The sequence below is a fragment of the Pithys albifrons genome, chromosome 1 (assembly GCF_047495875.1).
Source record: "Pithys albifrons albifrons isolate INPA30051 chromosome 1, PitAlb_v1, whole genome shotgun sequence".
Lineage (NCBI taxonomy): Eukaryota > Metazoa > Chordata > Aves > Passeriformes > Thamnophilidae > Pithys > Pithys albifrons.
The window spans coordinates 106894258-106915766 of NC_092458.1; the positions used below are offsets into that span (position 1 = coordinate 106894258).

Consider the following 21509-nt stretch of genomic DNA (forward strand, 5'->3'; position numbering starts at 1 on the left):
CTACTTTGTTACAGATTTGTTGGGCTTTTTCTAAACCCATCCTTAGACTATGTGTTATTATCTACACTTGTGGTTCAGTGGGTTCTATTTTGTAAATCTTCTATAGGAAATAATCATCAGCTTCTTAGAAAGTAAAAGTTCTGCTTTTTTTTCCTGTCTTTTTTTTTTCTTTTTTCTTTTTTTCTTTTTTTTTTTTTTTTTTCAATGAGAGCTTCCTCTTAACACATTTTCATTTATTGTTTGGAGTTTTGGTTTAGTTGTTGCATCTAGTCCTAGTGAGTAAAAAGGTTGTTATATCTGCCTGTAATGATGCAGCTCTAATTCATAACATGTCTCAGCTAGATGAAAGGTCCCCTTTGTTAAGGCTTAGCTCTGTAGCCCTGCACTGGGAAGACTTTCATGGAGAAGAGCATCATTTGGTCTACAGCAAATAGGCTGTAATGAATTCCCAGCCCTTGACAGGATCAACCAGAGCTGTGATAAAGAAAATTTTCTGACATTTTCAGAGTGAAACCCACCATTAAATAAAACTTAACTAAACAAGCCCAGAAAGCACAAAACCCTATTACTTATCAATACATTGTGAAGCCTGATCACTTTGAATTTCACCGAGGGAACAGGAGAATGGTCATCTTCTCAAAGCTGGCTCTGTTTCTGCCATCCAAGATGAGATAGTACAAGCCTTGGAGTGCCTGGAGTGGGCATCTTTGATGCTATTTCTCACAAACACTCCAGCTCATTAATTGTGAACTTAAATAATATTTATACAATTCCTGGAAGCAAAATAAAGGCACAGATGTTCTGTGGGCTCATGGATCTTAAAATCAGGGTTAAGATAAAAATCCTTCTAATCAAGTTTTAGTAGTGTCAAATGAGGTATTAGCAGAAAAGATAATAAAACCTGAAGTCTGACCACAATAAATACCATCCATCCATCAAAATTCCTATATTGCAAAATCATCAATTCATTTTCATGTCAAAGAAGATGCTACATGGTTCTGCACGCTTGTTTGATTTGCATCCTGATGCTATTTTTATAGAATTTCCTGTTATTTCATGGGTTTGCTATGAATTCAGGTGACTGCTCTCTGTGCTTTTACTTTAGACAGGAAAAATGTGAATGGCACACTTTGGCAGGGTTCCAGGAAGCCGGAGAATGATTCGTTCATCAGAAGGCACTGTCAGCTTGAAGGTAATTGCTAAACATATTTCAGCTGATTTTGCATTTTCCACAAAGTATTTTAAAGGGCACCTAGGAAAATTTCTCATTTTTCACCAATAATCCAGCTAAATAATATGTCAGGTCATTTTGAGATTTATTTTGTCCTTAAGGGGAAAAAAAGTAGTTAAAATAGGACTTATCTTAAAACTGGGAAGCTAAGAACATGCTCTGTGACCAATTCATTCTGTAGTCCGTGGGCCAAAGGAGACTTCACTACAGTAAATTACCTTAGTTGTGTTGTATAGGGCTTGCCAACTGTAAAAATCCAGGTTTCCTGGGTATTTTACACTGTTCCAGGTATCCAACAAGGAAACAGTACAACTTTTCCCAGAAAAAAACCCTCATGACAGGTTCAAAATACAGTTGGCAAAATTTTAGATGCAAGTACTTTGTCCAATTCTCTTTTAAAATCTGTTTTTGACCAACTTCATTAAAACAATCTTGCAGCTAATATACAGGAATTTGCTAATGACACTGTTTAAAAGTTAATCAGTAAAAATTCATTAAAATAACACTGAGAAGTAACAAGTGAGCAGTCACCTCCTCTAACAAAACACAAGAATCAAAATGCTTTGTTCATCTGCTTAATGTTGCTTCCAGGAATGGCAATTATATTTATAATTTTCAGAATGAAGGTAGATCTCTTACAGTTGCCTAACCAGACCAAATCAGACAAGGTTCAGAAACCAAGATATCTGAGATTAAAGTGGATGTATGTTTTGTTCCCTACTTAAGCCAACAAAGTGGGAATATGGCTTAACTTTTAATATCTTCTGTATAAATGGTCGAGAGATCATCCACTACCAGGAGATTCCACTATTACATGTATATGGATATATCAAAGAAAGAAGAGGATGGGGCACTAGCTTTCCCTCTGGATTTTATTCACTTCACTTGAAGTTAAAGTTTTAAATGCGTGGAAATATATCTGACATTGCAATACCTGTTGTATTTGCCCATGTGTGAGCAAATTTGATTTCTTGAACCAGAACCAGAAATACCAGATAGCAAGAAGAGTTAGAGGAACTGTGCTTTTGTGATGAACTAGTGAGGGGAAAAGGGACCTTCAGTAAGTCTCGTTGCCTTGCAGGGGAAAAGGCTCTAATGATAAGTGAAAGAAATATTAGGCATTTCTCTCCAGACAAGTCTTACTTTTAACCAAAACCATTTTGGAATGATTCATCAAATTACTGCAGAGGTTGTCAGTTTGGAAGTGGGGAAAGGCTGAATGAGAAAGCAGAACTTTTTGACCTTCCTCCAAAGTCTTTTCTACTCAAGGCACTTTTTACCCTTTTAAATATCCAAAGCATGCAAAAGAAGCAGTGCACATTTTAAAAGCTGACAAGTGTTGTAATTGAAGGGCAGGGGCCCAGAGGGAACAGGAAGCAAAGCTGGCAGCTAAATAAAAATCTCCCTTTTCCCTACTGCAGTAAAATTATTTCAAGGGAAGTCCCCTTTACACAGTGGAGAAAACCATTGCAAGGAGATTTACAGTGTATCACTATCGATCAAGATAATTTGTCACTATTGATTAAACCTTTCTCTTAGCAGAGATAATCCTTCAAAGTCTGCAAGTCTATGGCATAATATGAATTTCTCTTAGATGTAAAAAGCCTTACATGACGGTCAGCATAGGCTTCCCTGCTTACTTCAGTGCTGCATTCACAGATCTCTCTCAAATCTCACAGAAATCAATGAAGAGACACCCACAGATGCTGGTAGCCTTTGAATGAAGTCCTTAATGCCACTGCATGTATTTCCTCTACAAAACCAAGTTTTCCAGGCTGATAAAGCAGTGAAACATATATCCCACAGACACCATTGTGGGAATACTTGTCTTGGCTCATTAGGCCAAACCCAAATCAACGAGATTTGCCAGTCTAAAACCATCATTGTTGAAAGTTGCAGTCATTGGGCTTCCGTGAAAAGAGTATTATGGGAACAAACAGGAAAGAACTGAAACGCCTCAGAGTCAGCAGACATAATTCTCCACTGCTTCTACTTCATTCCACAGGAGAGTGACTGGTACTTACTGCCAGACTAGGAAGACAACACTGAACCTTATATATATATATCTTTTGCATGGAGGTTTTTTTGTTGTTTGGTCATTTTTTTTTTACACAAATACCCTATTCCACAATTCAGTGGTTTGGAGAACTGATCTAAGCAAGATTTAGGAGTGCTGTGGATGCACATTATTATGGCTAGCAAAAGACATCATGGTTGGGGGGGGGGAGCACTGAGGTTTGCTTTAACAACTTGCTGTTTTCATTTGGTTTTGAGCAGTATTATATTAAAAGCAGTGTCACTGTATGTAGTCTTTCAGGTTAAGGATATTATATGTTACCCTTCTTTTTTTTTTTTCTTTTTTTTTTTTTTTTTTTGTGATTCAGCTGCAAACAGCTACCAAATAACACTATTTAGGATTAGACTGTAAGAGGACTTTGGGGCACAGGACTCAACACTGCAAGGCTTAACTTTTAGAGAAAGCTTACAGAGCACAGGGCTGCAATGTGCTGAGGTGCCTGCAGGAGATGAAAACAAATTAGCCTGAGGACCAGAAAGAACCCAGTTATGTTAATAGAGTGTTGCATAAGCACTGCTGAACATGAGTTATGCTGCTTCTAGAAGTCCATCTAGCTCTTTAATGGAATAAACAACCAGACTGTCAGACACTGGGCCCTCAGTGATTTCAGGATGATTTGTTGGTGCTTAAGACAACTTAAAATCTGGACTAGGATTTTAAGTACCTCTTTGAACATAAATTTTCACGATGCTGTTCAGTTCCTTTTTTCATGTGATAACTGAAGAATCTCAGTCATAGAATTATTCACTGAGTTACTCTTTCTGTCTTTCTGTTGATTGTAGAGAAAGCAACACAATCAGTCTCACCTGCCCACGGTTAGCTTTTGTGAACCTATGTGTTAAGTAACCTGTCCTTTTGCAAACAGGAGAGCTACTGTTGTTTTAAGGTATTCCTCAGCAGCAATAAGGATAACAAGTTACAATTCATGAGAAAAAAACCTCTCAACTCATTCCTACTGGTTTCCAGTAACTTTGGAAAGTTACAATAACATTCTGTGCTGTGATTAGCAGATAAATTTTCTTCTTTTTTTTTTTCTTTTCTTTCTTTTACCTAAAAAAACCCTGAGTGCTTCTGATAACTGTATTGATGTAATCTAGTCACTAGGGGCATTTTACAAGCGTATAATGATGGATGCTTCACCTTCAGATTGGGAGTAAGAGTAGACCTTTCAAAGCAGACTCCTGAAAAGTAAACTTTTCAAAGAGTTGTTTGACCTTTTATTGCTCATTGTTGTAGTGAAGGTTAATACTCATTCAAAGAATTCAGTTCTTGGAAGAAATAGAAGAACGTTTATTCTTTGAAAGCAGTTTCTAATCTAATCTAAACTGAACAGATCTCAATTGTAAAGATTGTTTTTGACCTTCATTTTTTATATGAATATTCTACACTTTTCTCCTATAAATTAGGACAGTAAGAGAAAGGTCTTGGTTGAGTTCTGGCTTAGTAAACTGAAGACTAAGTACAGATAAGAAGGAAGCATGAATGAGTCTTCTTTATATGAGTAAGTTTGCCAGTTTTTTCTGCAGTCCTACTTCAAAGCAGTTTGGGATTAAATGTATGCTTAAATGATATAAGATTAAATTCTGAGAGTCAGAATGTCACCTCAAAACATCAGTGCAATTCAGATGATATTCCTCATAATAACATAAACCAGGACATGTTAAAGCATGTTTTCTCTTTTTTGGTCATAATTCACAGAAGATAATATTATTGCTGATGGAATACATTTGCTGCAAGGAAAGAAGATAGAAGAAACAACATGCCAGGTGAAAGAAATACTCTTTCTGAAATCTCAAATTTCAGTCAAATGAAATGTGTATTTCTTGTTTCCATTCAGCGTTTGCCTAATCTTAACTTTGTACTCAATATACTTGTGTATTTTAGAAGCTGAGTTTGAAAGAACACTCTGGTGACTACCACAGTTGTTCATGATTTTAGATTATATTGCATAGCAAACCCTCTCTTTTTCTGAGTGAATACATTTCTGTTAAATTGATGTGCTAGAACTGTGTCTAGCAAGATCTATACTAAGGGTTTAGATCAGTCTTGCGTGATCTATATCGGCATATGTATCCTACTGCTTTCTGAATTTCCATAAACATATACCATATCTCATCTTCCTAATACTACATTAATTATCCCACTAGCATGAGCAATTAAGGAATTCTAATCCTTGAGTCTGCATAATCATAACAACAACATAAAGCTGGGTAACAAGCCATCAGCTGGCGAACAGCAGAAAGGTGAGGAGAAAGACTTGTAGCTCTGGAATTAGCATGACTGATGTTTGCTTTTTATTCACTTCCAATCCAATCTCTGCCCTGAAAATATGTTACTAAAAGGGCAAGTTCGTGCCTGTGGCAAAGCATCTTAGCTCTGCTGATTTCACACGGGATAAAAGTTTACCCATTTTGGGAATATGACTAAAATGTGTAACACACCCCTCCGTGTGTATGTGTTCTAAATGAATTCATACCATAAATTGTTTAGAAGCTGAAAATCTATTAAATTTTCCTTTGCAGAAAAGTGTTAAATTCAAGGTGAGCTCTAAACTTTAGAAAAGGATCCAAGCTGAGTTTCCTTTGTTGTTTGTATACAATGTCAGGAGTTCTTTTGGATGTGTAGGTTAAAAGCAAGAAAAAACTGTACCTACATCACCCTGAAGGCATCTGAGATAAGACAGAGAGCTGTGAAGACCCAGTGTTCAGGCAGTGCTCAGCTCCAGAGCAGGCCAAAGACACAAGCGGGATTAAAAAGTCAAATGATCTACATATCGGGGGACAGATGACCGTATTGGAAACTGAAAGTCAGTGTGTTCCAGGTTTCTCCTGCTTTACCTCAGGGTTTTTTCTGTCTCTGTACTGTTAGTTTGTTCCCATGATTATCTCCTCTCCCAGATGCTAAAATAGCTGAGAAGGAAGGAAAGGGGAAAAGGACTCTTTCTTTTCTGCATCTCTCATTCTGTTTCTCTGATTTCTTCCTCTCCCTTTCAAAGTATTATGAAGAAAGATTGCTCTGTGATTTCCCACAACAATTATTTCCTTAGTGTGAGGGATCTCTGGCTCGGTTTCTATCCTGCTATGGCAGCTTTTGGGCTGATTCCTGGTTTAGATCCTGGAGGTCATTCCCCAGACATGACAAAATATGGAGAGAAAAAGGGAGGAAGAAATAGGGAATAAGGTCTATGGTTGCCTAAAGTATACGTTTCCTTAAAATCCCTTAAAGTTTCTCTCTATGAACTATTTGCCCCATTTTAGAAGCAAAGTTCTATTTTTCACTTCTCAAAGTATTTGAAGACACTTTTTGGGGTACTAAAGGCCAGTGAGCTGCAGGGACTTTGATACCTCCAAACTTCGGTACCAATTTAAAACCTGTTACATTTGCTTTTTAAAAATGTCAAGATTTGTGATATTATTCTGAATTTTGGTGATTTTTACCTCTTGCCTTTATTATCATCAATATAACATTGATATAATGCTCTTCTAAGCTTCCAAAATAGTCTGATTAAGTCTGTATTCATTTGCTGTGCTACATTATGCACACGAATAAGGAAATGCTGAGAGAACACCATCAGGAGAAGCTCTCACTCTTTTTCTGCAAAATCAGCACAAATGAGTGCCTGCATGAAGTGCCTGTTTGCTGATGCACAGAGCCTGAGGAACAAACAGGAGGAATTAAGAGTTCTGCATGGAGTTGCCTGGCTACAGTCTCAGGATCACAGAAATGTAGTGGGATAGCTCTGCTACTGCTGTCTTTAAGAAGGCCAGAAAGAAAGTCCAGGGAACTACAGGTCCCATTGTCTTGCCTTGTTCCTTCAGAACGTGATGGACCAATAGGCACAAACTGAAATACAGGAAATTTCCCTTACAGAAAACAGTTTTCTAGCATGAAGAGAGGTCAAATATTGAAGAGGCTTCATAGAGAGGGAATGAGAAGTTCACCTTTGGAGATATTCCTGTCAGGACATAGACCTATGCAACTTGAGTTAGGACAGACAATTCCCAGCAGTGCATTCCTGCCTCAGCTGGTCTGTCTGAGTTTGTGATTCTATAGGACTTGAAGAAGAGGCAAATTTACAAACAAGAGTAAATGGTGTAGATGAACATTTTAGGGGTTTTTTTCCTTCTTTAAAAAAAAAAAAAGAAAAGCAAAACAATAAAAATATCCCAAAAAAGCAAATACATTTTCCTGAGTGCTTCACAAAAGTTTTAAGTCTTCTCCATTTCCTAAAATGACAGTCATTCATTCCATTCATTCTTTAAGTGCTGGAAAACGGGCTTGAAAGAGAGGTACAGGCTGAGGGACACGATGTGAGCAATACTGCAATAATTGTACCTTACCAGAAAAAGTAGCTTCACTTTCTGCATTTATTTTTTACACCTTTGTTCTTGTTTACTCATGTCTAGCAGGGCTCCCTTGATGGCTTGAACCCTTTGTAGCATATTGGGAAGGATATAAAATATCAAGTAATACAGTCTTTGGGCTAATACATTTTCAAAACTGTTTCATGCCTCATTCCTCACGTAAATTCTTAGGTTGCATTCAGCCTTCAAAGTGTCGTTCATATTCATGGAGAAAAAAGGCTAGTGTTCATTACTTTCCTGATAAGCTAGTCAGGCTTGCCCACTGGGGACTGCAGCAGTGCCCCAGGGAAAGTGTATTCTCATGGTGTTCCCATCGTGAGGATATTGTGACCAAGAAATGGCTTATGGGCAGATGATGGCAGTGTGTACAGTCTTGCTTTTCTTAGTTCTGAGGATTGTCCCATCTTCTCTGCATTGTTAATCCAGTTCAAACTCACACCCTTAAGTGCTCAACATCCCAGGCAAAATGAGACAAACTGAGCAAGAGCCTTTTTTTAGAAATTCATCAGTGACCTTGCTCCTAAGCTGGGGGGTTGCTGCTGAGGGAAGCCTCTGGTTTTCCTGCTCTTTGAGAAAGGAAAGCCAAGATCTAGGATGGGACTCAAGGATCCCATTCTGTAATGCATGGCTCTGCCACTGCACCACACACACAGTGGTGTCTCCAAGATGTTCCTGAGGCCCAGATAACTAAGGAAATTAAGGCAGCTCCATATCAAAATTATTTCACTGGGTGCCAGCTGGTGTATGTCAGCCATTTACTTTTATTTGCACAGAGTACTGGTCTGAAAAGCTGCTGATCTCTCATCTGTATTCAATTGCATGGTACTAATTACATTTATTTGTCTTCTTTAAGTTGGATTTTTTTAAACTCACTTTAATTTATTTTATTTTTCTTATGATCTAGGTGATAAACTATGAGCAATGGATTCCACCACAAGTTCACAATCCAGGTGCACCTGGTAACAGTGAAACAGTGAGTTGCCATGAAAATTGTTAATTTTTTTTTCATCAGCAGCTGGGAAGAACAGGTTGTTTTAGTAGAATTTCCTGTACTATATGTTCCTTCCCCAAAAGCTGAAAGATCTTTATCCATATTCCTGTTATTAATCATGATAACTCTTTGTCTTTTATGGAATATCTTATTATTGCTCTGCTATTAATAATAATGTTTCTTTATCATTTTTAGACTATTGTATTATTGCTTTGTGATTCCCAGGAGAAAATCTGTCTGTAATCCCTTGCCTGCTTAGTCTGACTCTGCACTCATTTTAGAGTAGTTGGAGTACCAGACTAAAATAATGGGAATATTTAAAGGTCAGATATATATGAACAGGAGCTTTATACAAATTCTGTGCATTTTTCAGAACTCTTTGTATAAACAGAGCACAAAGTTCTCTATCATCATATACTATTTTAATAGTCACTATGTGCTGCCAGGTTATTACTGAAACTTTCCAAAAATTTCTATGGTACAATAGCAATAACACAGTAAACATACAGCAATTTTTGTCTTCTCACTGTTGCACTGCACTTTGAATTTAAGTGCATAGGTAATCATGATTAAATCATTGCAGTTCTTTGGGAAAGGCAATGTAGTTTAAGAAAAATCACAGAGATTATACTCTGCCGTGACTAAATTCTTTATGGTGAGAATTGACATGCTGTGCAAGTAGTTTTATTGAAATTAATGCAGTTACACCCAGGAAAGAGAGTGCTCAACAGGACCAAGATTGCTGGAATCTGACCAACAGTGTTTTACACTTAGCTTCCAAATTGCTGTACTTCTGTCACCAGGTTAATCCTCATAACATTTCACTGAGCAAGGTTTATCAGACACAATTTAGGTCATTCTTGTGTAATGCATTTTTAGAAGTACATTTTTTAAATGTGTGGGGTTTGTCCTTAAATATTAATGTGCACTTCATGCAAATTATTTGCAACTAAAGGGCAGCCTGTGATTTATTTTTTAACACATTTTAATTTTTATTTTTGATGTAACATGATTTTTCATCACTAAAACCCATTAAGCAGGGAAATAAACAATATTGTTGACTCTTGGTCATAAGGCAATGCCTTACTTATAGATAGCTTTGCTTATAGGTTGGGGAAAAGCACAGTTGACCTGTTTGTCTGTCTGGTTCCTATATCAAAAATTGTTTTAAATCTATTTGGAGAGGCAGCTAAAATTCCAGCTTTGAGTGCTCAGGTAAATCGAAATAAAATACTGTAAATTTAAATGCTGTCCCAGCACCAACTGATACTGCATGATCTTTTTTCTCCATGAAAAAGGGTTGCTGCATTTATTATTTAAGCACTTACGGCTTTTCCCTAATGATAGACTCCATGAAATGAGTGCTTTTAAGGCAAAGAGGATTAGAGTTTGCCATTAATGAAATTATCTGAATAGATTATCTTCCATTTATCTTGATGTCTCCATGATGGAAATCCCAGATCATAACTCAAAGTCATCATGTTGCTTTTGTGTCGTTACGTATAAGTGAACAAATTATTATTGCTACAAGAGATCTTATATGAGAGCAATATTAGCATTTTAAACCACTGTGATTTATTTTGCAAAGACATCTCACAATGAGAGACTGAAAAATTACACCCCAGTTCCTCTGTTTAGCTAAGATAAAACTGCAATCCTACTGTCTTGAATTTGGAAGAGGAGAAAGAGGGATTGAAGTGCAAATCAGACTATGACCAGTCAAAGAATTATCCACAGTGGATGATGAATATTCAGACACAAGCTCTAAAAGGGCCCTAAGTTGCCTAGAGTTTTAACTTAGGACTGCTGAGATCTTATCCTACAGTGAAAATCCTGAAGAAGACCTAAATGGTCTTAAACTCAAAATGCTATGTTTTGTAAATCTACAAAGTAATAAAAACCATGGCAGAAATTGAAAGCACCTGGGTTTTGTCTATATTAGTAACTGACACAGTAATATAAGACCATCCTAGCATTGAGGAATACTGTAGCATGACTACTATATTCCCTTTTACCTGTAGATTTGCACGGTGTGTGTCTAATCTACACACAGATGAAGGAAAGATGAAAACCAGCAGAACACTTGATGCTGATGTTCTGATAATCCACATTGTGTGTTTTGTGGGAGATCTGCCTGTGTTCACATCCTCTTTGTTGGACACCCAACAGTAGCTGGAATTGATCAGCTGAAATTCTGGAAAGTGTTTTTCATCTTACTTTCATCTGTGACAAATTCATTTTGTGGCACTTTGAGACCAAGTCACAGCTTACAGAGATAGCTGTGAAATTGCCTTCATAACTTAAATACAGATGTATCCATAAATTACAAAAGACACTGGAGACATGGAAAAGTGTTTATATTCAGCTGCCTGACTTCCCTCTATGTTCCTGTAGTTGATTCCCAGTTTCCAGGACTTCAGATTTCAAAGAATGTGACATGCTGCTGAAAAGAAGGGAGTTTAAACCCAAGCACTATGCACCATGGGAACTTTTGCATTACTTTTTGTGATTAACAAAAGGAGGAGTCCTAAGGTCCTATCCCTAAGGAAAGGAGTCAGCACAAGCTATGAATTTCTTATGCCAGTTTATAGCTGGAGCAAGATAAAGTGGTCATGCAAATCATTTGGTATGAACCCTTTCAGGGTTTGAAATCAAGCAGGAGAACATCTCAGCTATTCTCACTTAGCTTTCACTAACTTTCTGCTTCAACAGAATATAATATCAACACAGTTGTCCCGTAACACAGAACTAACTAAACACATATAAAAATGACCTTTGCCTGGGCATAGATGTATTGGATTTCTAGTCATGCTTAAAGAATCTCATGTCTTTGTAGCAAAATATCCCAACTTCCAATACTTGAAGAACAGCAACCTTTGTAAGTAGTTATCTGTCAAGTGAACAGTAACTTTTTTTAAATCTGAAATCGACATACACCCTCTCCCTTATCAGTGCTGCAGGCAATGGTTGTAACTTGTAATATGTGAATGCTGGAGCTTCAGATGTGCTTTGCAAAGAGGCTTTAACCCAAATGAGGACTGGGGAGTTCAGGATCCCTCAAGAGCCATCCTTAAGCAACCTGACCTCTATACATTAGACTGCTGGCAAACTCCTGGATGATTTTGTCTCAAAGGATTATACATATGAGGGAGAAGGAAGCAATAGGGGCCTCTGCATTTCCACCTTCTGATAACATCTGCACTAGTACTTAATCACTTGCAATATTGCCAAAGACTTATTATTACAATACAAATTCATTATTGGTGTAAATAGGTGAATATCCATAGAAGCCAGACAGTATTGTTCCAAAAAGTTGCCATCTATGAATTACAATGTTAGCCAATTCTAATTTTGTTTTGCTTTGTTTAGTTTCATTGAAAATCAGATATCCTATGTGACATACAGCATGTGATTATGGAATAGAAGTTATTTGCTGAAATTTCTCTCTGAAGCTCACAGACAAGATCAGAGTCAGATTGGAAGAGAACTCCAGTGTTCCTGGACTGATTTTCAAGACAGCAGCTGGTTTCACATAAGTGAACATATATCAGATGGCTACATGTTCATGAGGTTCCTGCTGTAGGAGCCTGTAGTAGCTAAACCTTGAGTTTCTCAGAAGAATGCTGTTGGAGTGTACAATAATAGATTTGAATTGTTTTTTCACATTATTGTCTTTAATCTAGGAAACAAAATAAGATCTTGAAGAAAGGAAGACATCAGTACTTCAGAACACACTCCCACACAAACTTAAATGCAGCAGCTCACCACATCTGGGATTTCTGTGCACACCTAAAATGCTTCTAGATAATGTAGTGGATTCATATATTAAAATGTTTTCTGGAACAAATCTGTAATTTAGGAGTAAGTAACGCTGAAGTACTAAGAAAAGTAATATGCAAACAGCAATATGAACAATGGGCCAAGTTTTTTTTTTTAACCTATTGGCCCCAAGTGGGGAAGTGCTTAACTTCTAAATCATTGTATCCATGATCAGTTCTTTTAATCTGAAACTTTGTCATTCTCAAAATGAACACCATGGTACCCTTAGTTTGTATTTGCAGGGTGTGAATAATTTTAATGTCTTTGGGGTTTTTTTGTCAGGGTACAGAACCAGATGATAAAGCAGAGTCCATGGGAACACTAAAACGATTGCAGAAATTGGTGCGAACAAAAAAAACGAGTACACAAAGCTTGGAAGATGTCAAGCATGTTTTGCTGCCCCTCAGTAAGTACAGCATCATATCAGCATTCTTTCCAATGTTTGCCAAATGACACTGTATTGAACATGACTGTAAACAATCCTGTCCTGGTCTGTCATTCACCGCCCACAATACTCAAACCCCAGCTGAGACGTTACTGTGATACCACTTGAGAGCTGACTTCCTCATAGTGTGAAAACCTGTTTCCTGTCACACTGGCTCGAGTTTTGTAACAGTATATCTCGCAAGTGGGGATTTTAGATAAATAGTATTGTATAACTGCGGGACCTCTGTGCTGGGGAATATTTGTTATTGCAGTAGTTCCTGGTTTTGTATCCCATGTCGGATCAGAAAGGCAAAACTCACAAATATGGAGATAACTTTCAAAGTTAATTCTTGAGTCAGTAGCAGCTGGGAGTGCAGGAAGGTCTGTGGTATGATAAGCAAGTCAGCCTCTCCCTCTTATCATACCTGATTGCCTCGGGCCGTAAGACACAGAAATTCTACACCAATTCTGAGCTCAGGTTATTTTCTGGAGTCTCCTATGGATTACTGATCTGTCTCTGCAGCAGTTCTTCTTCTGAACTGGTTTTGCCAATTTAAAAGTACAAGCATTTGATATACAATGCATTTGTGTATATGATTATTTTTATACCAATACAAGCAAAATCCACTTGAACTATCTGATGAACTACGGCTCCAGCCAAATCACTGCTTGGGCTTAAACGTGTGAGAAAGTAATGGATTTCAGCCACTACTCTGTAGCTTCACACTGGGAAGAGGTGGGAGAGGAATTATCCAGAAAGTTTCCTGAACTTTTCCCGTATTTAGGCTAAGCTTAAGCTCTCTGCAACTATGACATTCATTGAGCAAATTTTCATGATCAGGGCAAAATCACTAAAATTTTCCAGGCTTTTAAGGAAATAAGACAAATTTAACAAATGCAGAATAAATCTTACTTTTAGATCAGATGTCTGATCCAATGCAAAATCCTTTCCATCTCCCCAATTTTCATTATTATTTGTTTTTCTATGGAGTCTTTGCTTTTTTCATTATATAGAATGCAAAGGACAGCATAAAAAAGCCACTTTCTCTATGAATTGCAACATATTACAACAGAGGTATTTGTATTTTTAAAGATACATTAGAAAATGATTATCTCTCTGAAGAGGATGAAGAAGCGCTAACTTCTTGCATGAAGCTGACAAGACCTCAGGAAAAGAAGACCTGGAAAGACAGCTCAAGGAGAAAAGTAGAGACTGAGACCAGGCCAGATTTTATTTCTGCATCGCTGGGCCGCACATACACTTCCAGACTTAATACCTTAGGAACCATTTCAATTCATTCAGAAACCGAATTTCACTTGTGGAGTGACTGGAAGCCGTTTCCTGACAACCAGCTCTGTCCTTGTGACTTCTTGATTTCAAAAATAGAAGAATGGGAAAACTGTACTTGCTCTTCTCATCAGCCACATCTCACATATTCCCTAACTGATATGGATCTACAGTACTCCTGGGTAAGTGGAAGTGGTTTCTTTTGTGCTGATATGCATAAAAAGTGGAAACTTTTTGCTCTGATTCAGCATTAAAGGGATGCTGTCATCTTCCATGTGGTTATGAAATGCAGTAAACCAAATTTAGATTTCAGGTAAATGGATGTGAATGCCTTGTTCAGGCTAACACCAGGGTTCATATAGCCCTAGGTAGTTCATTTTTAACCGCAGACATCAGCAGCATTGAGATGGAAGGCTTTAGGCTATTCTGTTTCTCATCAACACATTCCTGGGTTTTTTTGGGTTTTATCTGTATGTTAAATACTCATCCTTCTAGGCTTAGAAAACTTTCTGGAAGTCTGTGGTAAGTCAGTAAGGGAAATGAAGCAAACAGGCTTGGACCAGACGTCACTAGTAAAGGACACTAGAGTTCTTTAGGCAAATGTCTGAGGTTGAAGTGATATCTGTGCTTCTGCCTTCTTGGATGAGCTCAGCTGGTAGAGCCTGTTTTTGCAGTAACCTGTGTGGCAGGAAGAGGATTTTAGGGACAGAAACAGAGTTTAATCTTGGTCTGAAATTATCCTTCCAGATAGTTATCTGGGGGAGGCTTTTATATTTTAATTGCTGGCTTTTTTAAAAGGGCTATTTGAGACTAGAAAAACAAAACCAAGAAAAGATTTTTGGTGAGAGATATAAAATATAGACACTGCAGCTGAGGCTTTTCTCCCTCTTCTCGCTGGGCACAGCAGGTCTTCTGGCACTCCATATAGTGGTAAGCACATGAGGGGTGACAGATTGAGTGAAATATCTCAGGGAAGCAGTAAGGAGTAGCCTCTTTTCTCTTCATGCCTGTTCCCTCGACAGTGCTCCAGGGACAGAGCTGTCTCTCACTGTGAAATAAGGCCAGCTCCCAGAAAAGTGCCCCTAAACCACAGGGGACAAGATACCTGCTGAAATCTGCAAGCCGAGTGTTCAAAGGGGAACCTGAGCAACCATAACCTTCGATCAGGGAGTTTCTCCTGCTGAAAACATTATATTCTGTAATGTTGTGCTCATATATCATTAGGAAAGGTACACATGTGTGGGTCTATGTAGCAACCATATTTCTGAGTACATGGCGGCAGTAATTTGGTTTCTTTTCAATGACACAGTAACTAATATAGCAGGCAGTCCCCAAAACATGGGATTTATCTAGCTGCAGATTTTCCTGGGATTTGGTGTAGCAAACAGAAAGTCTAAAACATCCATTGACAGAACTGTAATTAGAAAAGAGAGGCAGGAAACAGGCCCCCCAAAAAGCCAAGGAAGGTGCAGCACTGTAACCCTGGACGTCCTTGGCACTGCAAACTCCCAGGGAGAGTGCCTGGAGACAGACCTCTGGGGCAGAGCATGGGCAGAAATAGGCTGGGAGCTGTGAACAAAGACTGTGCTCTGTCAGGTGAGTCCTCCTGCCTGCCAGTAAATAGGACTCTGTAAAAACCAAATTGTGTCAGGGATGCTGGTCTCCATCCTATGCCTGGCTCCCAGTGAAAGCAGTTTTTAGCATCCCAAGCCAAGGCTGAAGTCCCAGGTCAAAACAGTAATAGACGTGTCAGTCAGATTTATGAGACCATAAGTGTCAATTCAAGTAATTTTATTTCATTTTGTCACAAACAGGCTGTTAACATTCTCTGCCCTGGTGAGATTTGTCCTACCCATGTTACTATTAAGTGCCAGCAAGGGGTTTAGTGCTTTTTTTTTTCTGAATTGTTTATTTTGCCATCTGCCTTCCTGATAGGCTCCCTGACTTTAATGTATCTCTGAGGGCTTAGTGTCTTTAGATTTAGATTACAGTCAATGGCAACTCATCTCATTCTTTGCATTTGCATTCTACCAACTGGCTCAACTGAAGATTACAAAGACTGGATTTTCAGTTTGGCTGTTTAAGGATCAAAAAGTTGACACTGGTGATTTTGCTATGACAGGATCAAACATTGGGGATGATGCTGATATTTTTTCAGACGTTGATTTACTTATTAGAGTAAAATCAATATATTCCATGATACTCTTTCGGTTTCTATGAGTAAGAAGGTATCATTTAATTTCCTTGACTTGGCAGCTACTCTGCTGTCTTTACTGCAGCATGTTGTGGAGGAGATAGACTGAGATACACTGCTGAACTGCTTGCTGGTTTGTCCTGAATTGAGGGAAACAGACAAAACTGGTAGATGCAAGACTACAATCCAAGACTGCTATTCCATCAGCAAACTGTGACTGCTCTGGCTTGGGGGAACAGACAAATATCCAGGCCGGACAAATATTATCCAGACTCATCTCAGCAGCATGTGTAAAGCTGATTGAGTCTAGTTTTAATTAAACCTTGAATTGCAGATAGTAAATTAAGTAGTGCTCCCCCCTAATCACAAGGAATAAGATCTGGATCTCTTCATGATAGACTGTTGTTTAGAGAGACAAAATATGAGTAATCCTAATTCCCTTCTCCCATTTCTTCCCTTGACTCCTTTCTTTCTCTTCCTTTCTTCCTCCTCAGCACTTTACACAACCTCCCTTACAGTGTTTCATATTGTCATTTTTTTCCACCTAAACCAATAAAAAGGCTGAGAGAGGTCATCCAAGCCAGGCATCTAAACAAGAGCTGTGAGAACAGACTATAGAAATGTCTATCTTCAGCTACAACAGGCTCCTCCAGCTGTTTTTCCTTCAGCCTCACCCAGTTAAACAAACAATACTCACCTGTACTGGCTGGACTGCCCCTGGGAGGAACAACTCACGTCTCACCCATGCTGCCCACCCTCATATATTATGAAATATTGCAGAAATCTGTATTGCTGTCCTTTAATGAAATCCAGAACTGAGTGTGCTGTGTTAATATTTTGTAGCCATGGTGCCACCATTAGCAGCTTTGTGCAAAGCTAACTTAGACATCAGACGGTTTTTCGGGTTTGGGGCATTTTTTGGGGTTTTTTCGTTGGTTGGTCGGTTGGTTTGGTTTGGTTTGGTTTTGGTTTGCGTTTTGGTTGTTCGGGTTTTTTTTATTTTTTTTATTTTTCAGCTGTTCACAATATAACTGGTGGTTGGTCAAAATTTTGCTAAGGGCAACACAGAGCATTGCTTTCTTCAGTGTGTCAAGAGTGCCCTGTGAAATTATTGTTACTGGTATTCCTTCCAGAGAGATGTAATTTACAAATAGTTCTTCCTTAGAAAGTGAAAGAGTATATTTTAAAAAATACAAAATACTTCAGAGAAAAAAATATAAAAAGAAAAATATGTTTGTATGCTTAAATAAACTACTTTGTTGCATATTTTCTTATTACCACAACATATATTGTAGGGGAAAATGAGTGATGCAGGCTGATGTTTGTGATGTCATGAATCAGCTGAAAATCTGCCAGAGGATGAAAGAAAAGGTTGTCCAGACACCACTTTAACACTCACTTGACATAATGTGAAAGGTTATTGGGTTTTAAAGCTTCTTTTTATTCCTCAAGCTTAGTCCTGCAGAAAACAGTTCAGCTGTCTCTCAGAGTTTTTTCCTTTTTTTTTTAAATTGTGACTACTAGAAGCTGCACGTCTGTTATTTGTATGCTAAGATCCTCACTACCCAAACAATGAAGTATACTTAGAAGTACCATGCCCATATGACTCTTATACAAGGTATTTCATCCTTCTGTTGCCTTTTCTCAATCTGTGCAATTGCTTAAGACTTTTGCAACCCCATAAGGCATGAAAAATCCACAGTCAGAGCCTTGTAAAGTGCATGACCTTCATAGGCTTGAATAGAACTGCAACAGGCATACGGTGGAGCACATAGGGAGGTCACAGATGAGGGGTTCTCTTCACATAAGGGTTCCCAGACTGTCTTGGACAGCCTGAGACAGAGAGCAAAAAGTTGATGAGTCCCCTTGTCCTCTCTCTCAATACTTTAACATGATACCTCACTGGCTGACCTATCCACTCTCCCAATAACTGTGCCAAATGGAAGTTGTGTTTGTAGAATCATCCAGGCCTCCTTGACAGGAGAGAGGAGACAACATCCTCTGTTGGAGAGAAATCAGCAGAGAGTTACTGGAAGGGGGGTTCTCTTTTTGACACATCTTACCAGCATGGATAAGTTTACACAAGAAGGATTTAGTCATTGACATTGTAAGAATATTTATCTGTTGTGACCTGTGTTTGGTGTTTAGTGAGAATGAAATATTAGGGACATTTCCCAAGACTAGAGAAGACCTGGGATTTTGATGAGGAGAAATAAAAAAACACCTAAAGGTAATGCAGAGAAAGACACATTTTCTCTCCCATTTTCAGGTTAAGAGGAGAGTAGAAAGCTTAAAAAAATTGGTTTCTATCCGATCTGAATGCATTACATTGTGATGGAATGAATAGTAAGTTTGGGAAAACTGCAAGTGACTTTATGCCAGTGCCTGTGTTCATTCTCTCCATATTCCTCACAGGAAAGTGTCGTGGTCTTGCTGTGCTTACGTCAGCCCTGCTGTTATGTTCATGGTTCTCTGCCATTTCAGTAACCTTGTGGCTTTTTGCTTTACTCCTGCTCTGACTTGCTTTCTTATCAGACAAGCCATTTCTCAATATCTTCTTTTGACCCCTAGTAGATATGTCTAGTTAGACTTTTTTTTTTTTTTTTTAAGAAATACTCTTATTTTCTGCTCTGGTTTTGGACATTTTTTTATCTTACCTTTTCCTAACATACTGGCCTTAATAGGTTCTGGTTCCCAGTTGTCCCATAACAGCCTTGCTTCCTTGCTGTTGTTGCTCTTTCCCTGCCTTCTGCACAGACTCTGCTGCTCCTGATCATCTTGGTTCTCAAAAACATGGTGTATATTGCCTTGAGGTGTATGCAGGTTATTGGATCTCTGTAATACCAGAGCATTGTTCCCTAGGTTAGTGAAGTGGGGAGGAGGGGTATGGACAGTCAGTACTGAACAAACAGGACAGAGTGTTCTTCTCTGGCAAAATGTGCTGCGAAGATGAAAGTTCTATGTGACCATTTACACAGCCCACTTGCAGGAAGATTTCTGCTCCATTTCAGCCAGTAGTTTCTCCTGCACATTAGAATGCTGTGGGCTTTAATGGTCTTTCTGACTGCTCAATTTTCTTGAGCAATTTGACTGTTTTCTGCAGTTTTTCCTTTCTTTAGCTAATGTCTTTCTGTTGAGGGACACCTGAACAGGCCTTAGGAAGAGCTTTCTCAATTGCATTTTGAATCCTCATTTGGCACAAATACAGCACTAGAAAGAATGCCTGGAAATCCCCAAATTGCTTTTCTGAGACATCAATTTTGAAATGCTCTGGTCACTGTAACTGCCTCACTGTCAGAAGTAAGTGTTCTTTTTAAAAGCTGTAGCTCTTACTTGTTCCTATTTCCATGACAAGGTAAGAAGCCAGATCCTCACCAAGTATAAATCTATTTCCTACCGGTGTTAGAGAGTCTTGCTCAGCTGGACCCAAGCTGAGGCCCAAAGTCTTTGCCCAGGGAAGAGATAAAGGGCAGCTGGAAGGGTGGGAGTAAACACAACAGTCAAGACAGTGATGATGGGTATTCAGGTGATAAGCAGTGGCAGAGAGATGAAAAGAGCATTTGTTTTCTAAGATATGAAACTGTCCCCAGCTGCTTCTTTTTCATCTTTATTTGCAAGGCTCCCAACAGGTTTCCTATTGCTTTTTATAACATTCTAACTAATTTCACCTGTTACTCTGCTCTCCCCTCCAGTCCAGCAGCTCATTCCTTCACCCTCTGTACTCAGCACCTCTCTTGCAAGGTAAAGACATAGCTAGAAACACCCCCATGCTCCCCAGACTACAGACTTCGAAATACATGAGCTGACAGACAAAAAGGAACAGTACTATAGTTAAATTTAGCACATGATTAAATTCAAAGGCACTCACTTTTTCCCAGTCCAAACCCTGTATCAGAACCTTGTGAAAACATATTTTTGAATTTTAAGACTTGTGAGGGGGTAGGGATTGAGATATATTTACGCAAGTCTGTTGTGGTCAAATCCTGGTGAAATTTGAATGGCTTCGTTTTTGAAACTTGTGAAAAGTCAAGACCCAGGACTAAATTTCAAGTGTTTACTTTTCTTGGAAATACCAAGCAAAATATGGGCTCAGACAAAAACAAAAATGCTAGTGAACGTAGGAGCACTTATTTTCTTGATGCTTCAAAGTCTGTAGAGATTTATTTTGTCTCTTGTCACACAGAGCCTTACATAAGAAACAATTACATCACTAGGTTGGTAAATATTATATGTCTTGCTTTAGTTAAGTACAAAAAGTGAGAAAAAAGTCAGCTCCTACAGTGAAAAGCTTCATCTCTCAAGCTTTGTGCTTGGAAGAGAAGAGCCTGCAAGGGTGTCCAGCCTCACTAGAACTGCACCATTGCCCTGTGCTGATAGCAAATATCTGTCTCTACCTTTCCACATCCTACAGTGATTTTTTACTACTTCCTGCATAGTAATGTGAAAAAATTTGTGTCCTCATCTGTGGTGACTTTGATGTTGCAGTCTTAAAGCAGGTTTTAAAAATATGAAAAATCTGATGCTGCTGTCCTTCACTATGGTAACTGTTGTCCTATTTTATATTTTTAATACCTTACTAGAATTTAGTAGGGGATGATGTAATAGTTTCCATTAATCTTAGAGGCATGTATACCTTACTCCAGCAAACATCCTTCCAAACTTTTTCCTCCCCACTTTTCTGGGCTGTTATGTGAAATTGGATTGCTAGTACTTGCTTGTATATGTAAGGCAGAATGACAATGAAGTGAATTTATTTGTACTAAAGGATAGTTTAGAATATCCTAACATTTTTAATATGGTTACAGATAACTGCAGAACATTGGAATTCACCTCAGCAGATTTCATGGTGTGCTAGGTACTGCAGAGCTCCACCTAGAGAGAGAAAGGAAAGATTCTGGATTACTGTCATGAATGTAGTATGAAGGGGACTGTAATTGTTGAAAGTGTGGGCAAAATCATGCATTTCCTATACTTATTCTTTGTAACTGGCATATGAGTTCATAATAGAGAGGAACACTACCTGCTTCATGAAACATGATTAAGAGTCAAAATATAATTAAACTAAGTGCAGTTGTTGATAACAAACTGTCTGATGAAAGGATGACTTCCTGTTAGCATC

The 21509-nt window shown here is 38.4% G+C and overlaps 1 protein-coding gene across 1 annotated transcript; it reads left to right on the forward strand.

Annotated features, from left to right (window-relative positions):
- The first annotated feature begins 1156 nt into the window (after window positions 1-1156).
- Window positions 1157-14450, forward strand: SAMSN1 (SAM domain, SH3 domain and nuclear localization signals 1). Its single transcript, XM_071568739.1, has 6 exons — window positions 1157-1192; window positions 4715-4718; window positions 5007-5074; window positions 8577-8645; window positions 12765-12888; window positions 14002-14450. The coding sequence occupies exons 1-6, from the start codon at window positions 1157-1159 to the stop codon at window positions 14448-14450; spliced, it is 750 nt and encodes a 249-aa protein (XP_071424840.1).
- Window positions 14451-21509: the final 7059 nt, after the last annotated feature.

Bases quoted from the DNA above. Each gene is read 5' to 3' on its own strand.
- SAMSN1 (XM_071568739.1), top strand. From the start codon at position 1,157: ATGATTCGTTCATCAGAAGGCACTGTCAGCTTGAAG. The intron at 5,075-8,576 runs GTGAAAGAAATA...CTTATGATCTAG, and splicing joins TAGAAGAAACAACATGCCAG to GTGATAAACTATGAGCAATG. The intron at 12,889-14,001 runs GTAAGTACAGCA...GTATTTTTAAAG, and splicing joins GCATGTTTTGCTGCCCCTCA to ATACATTAGAAAATGATTAT.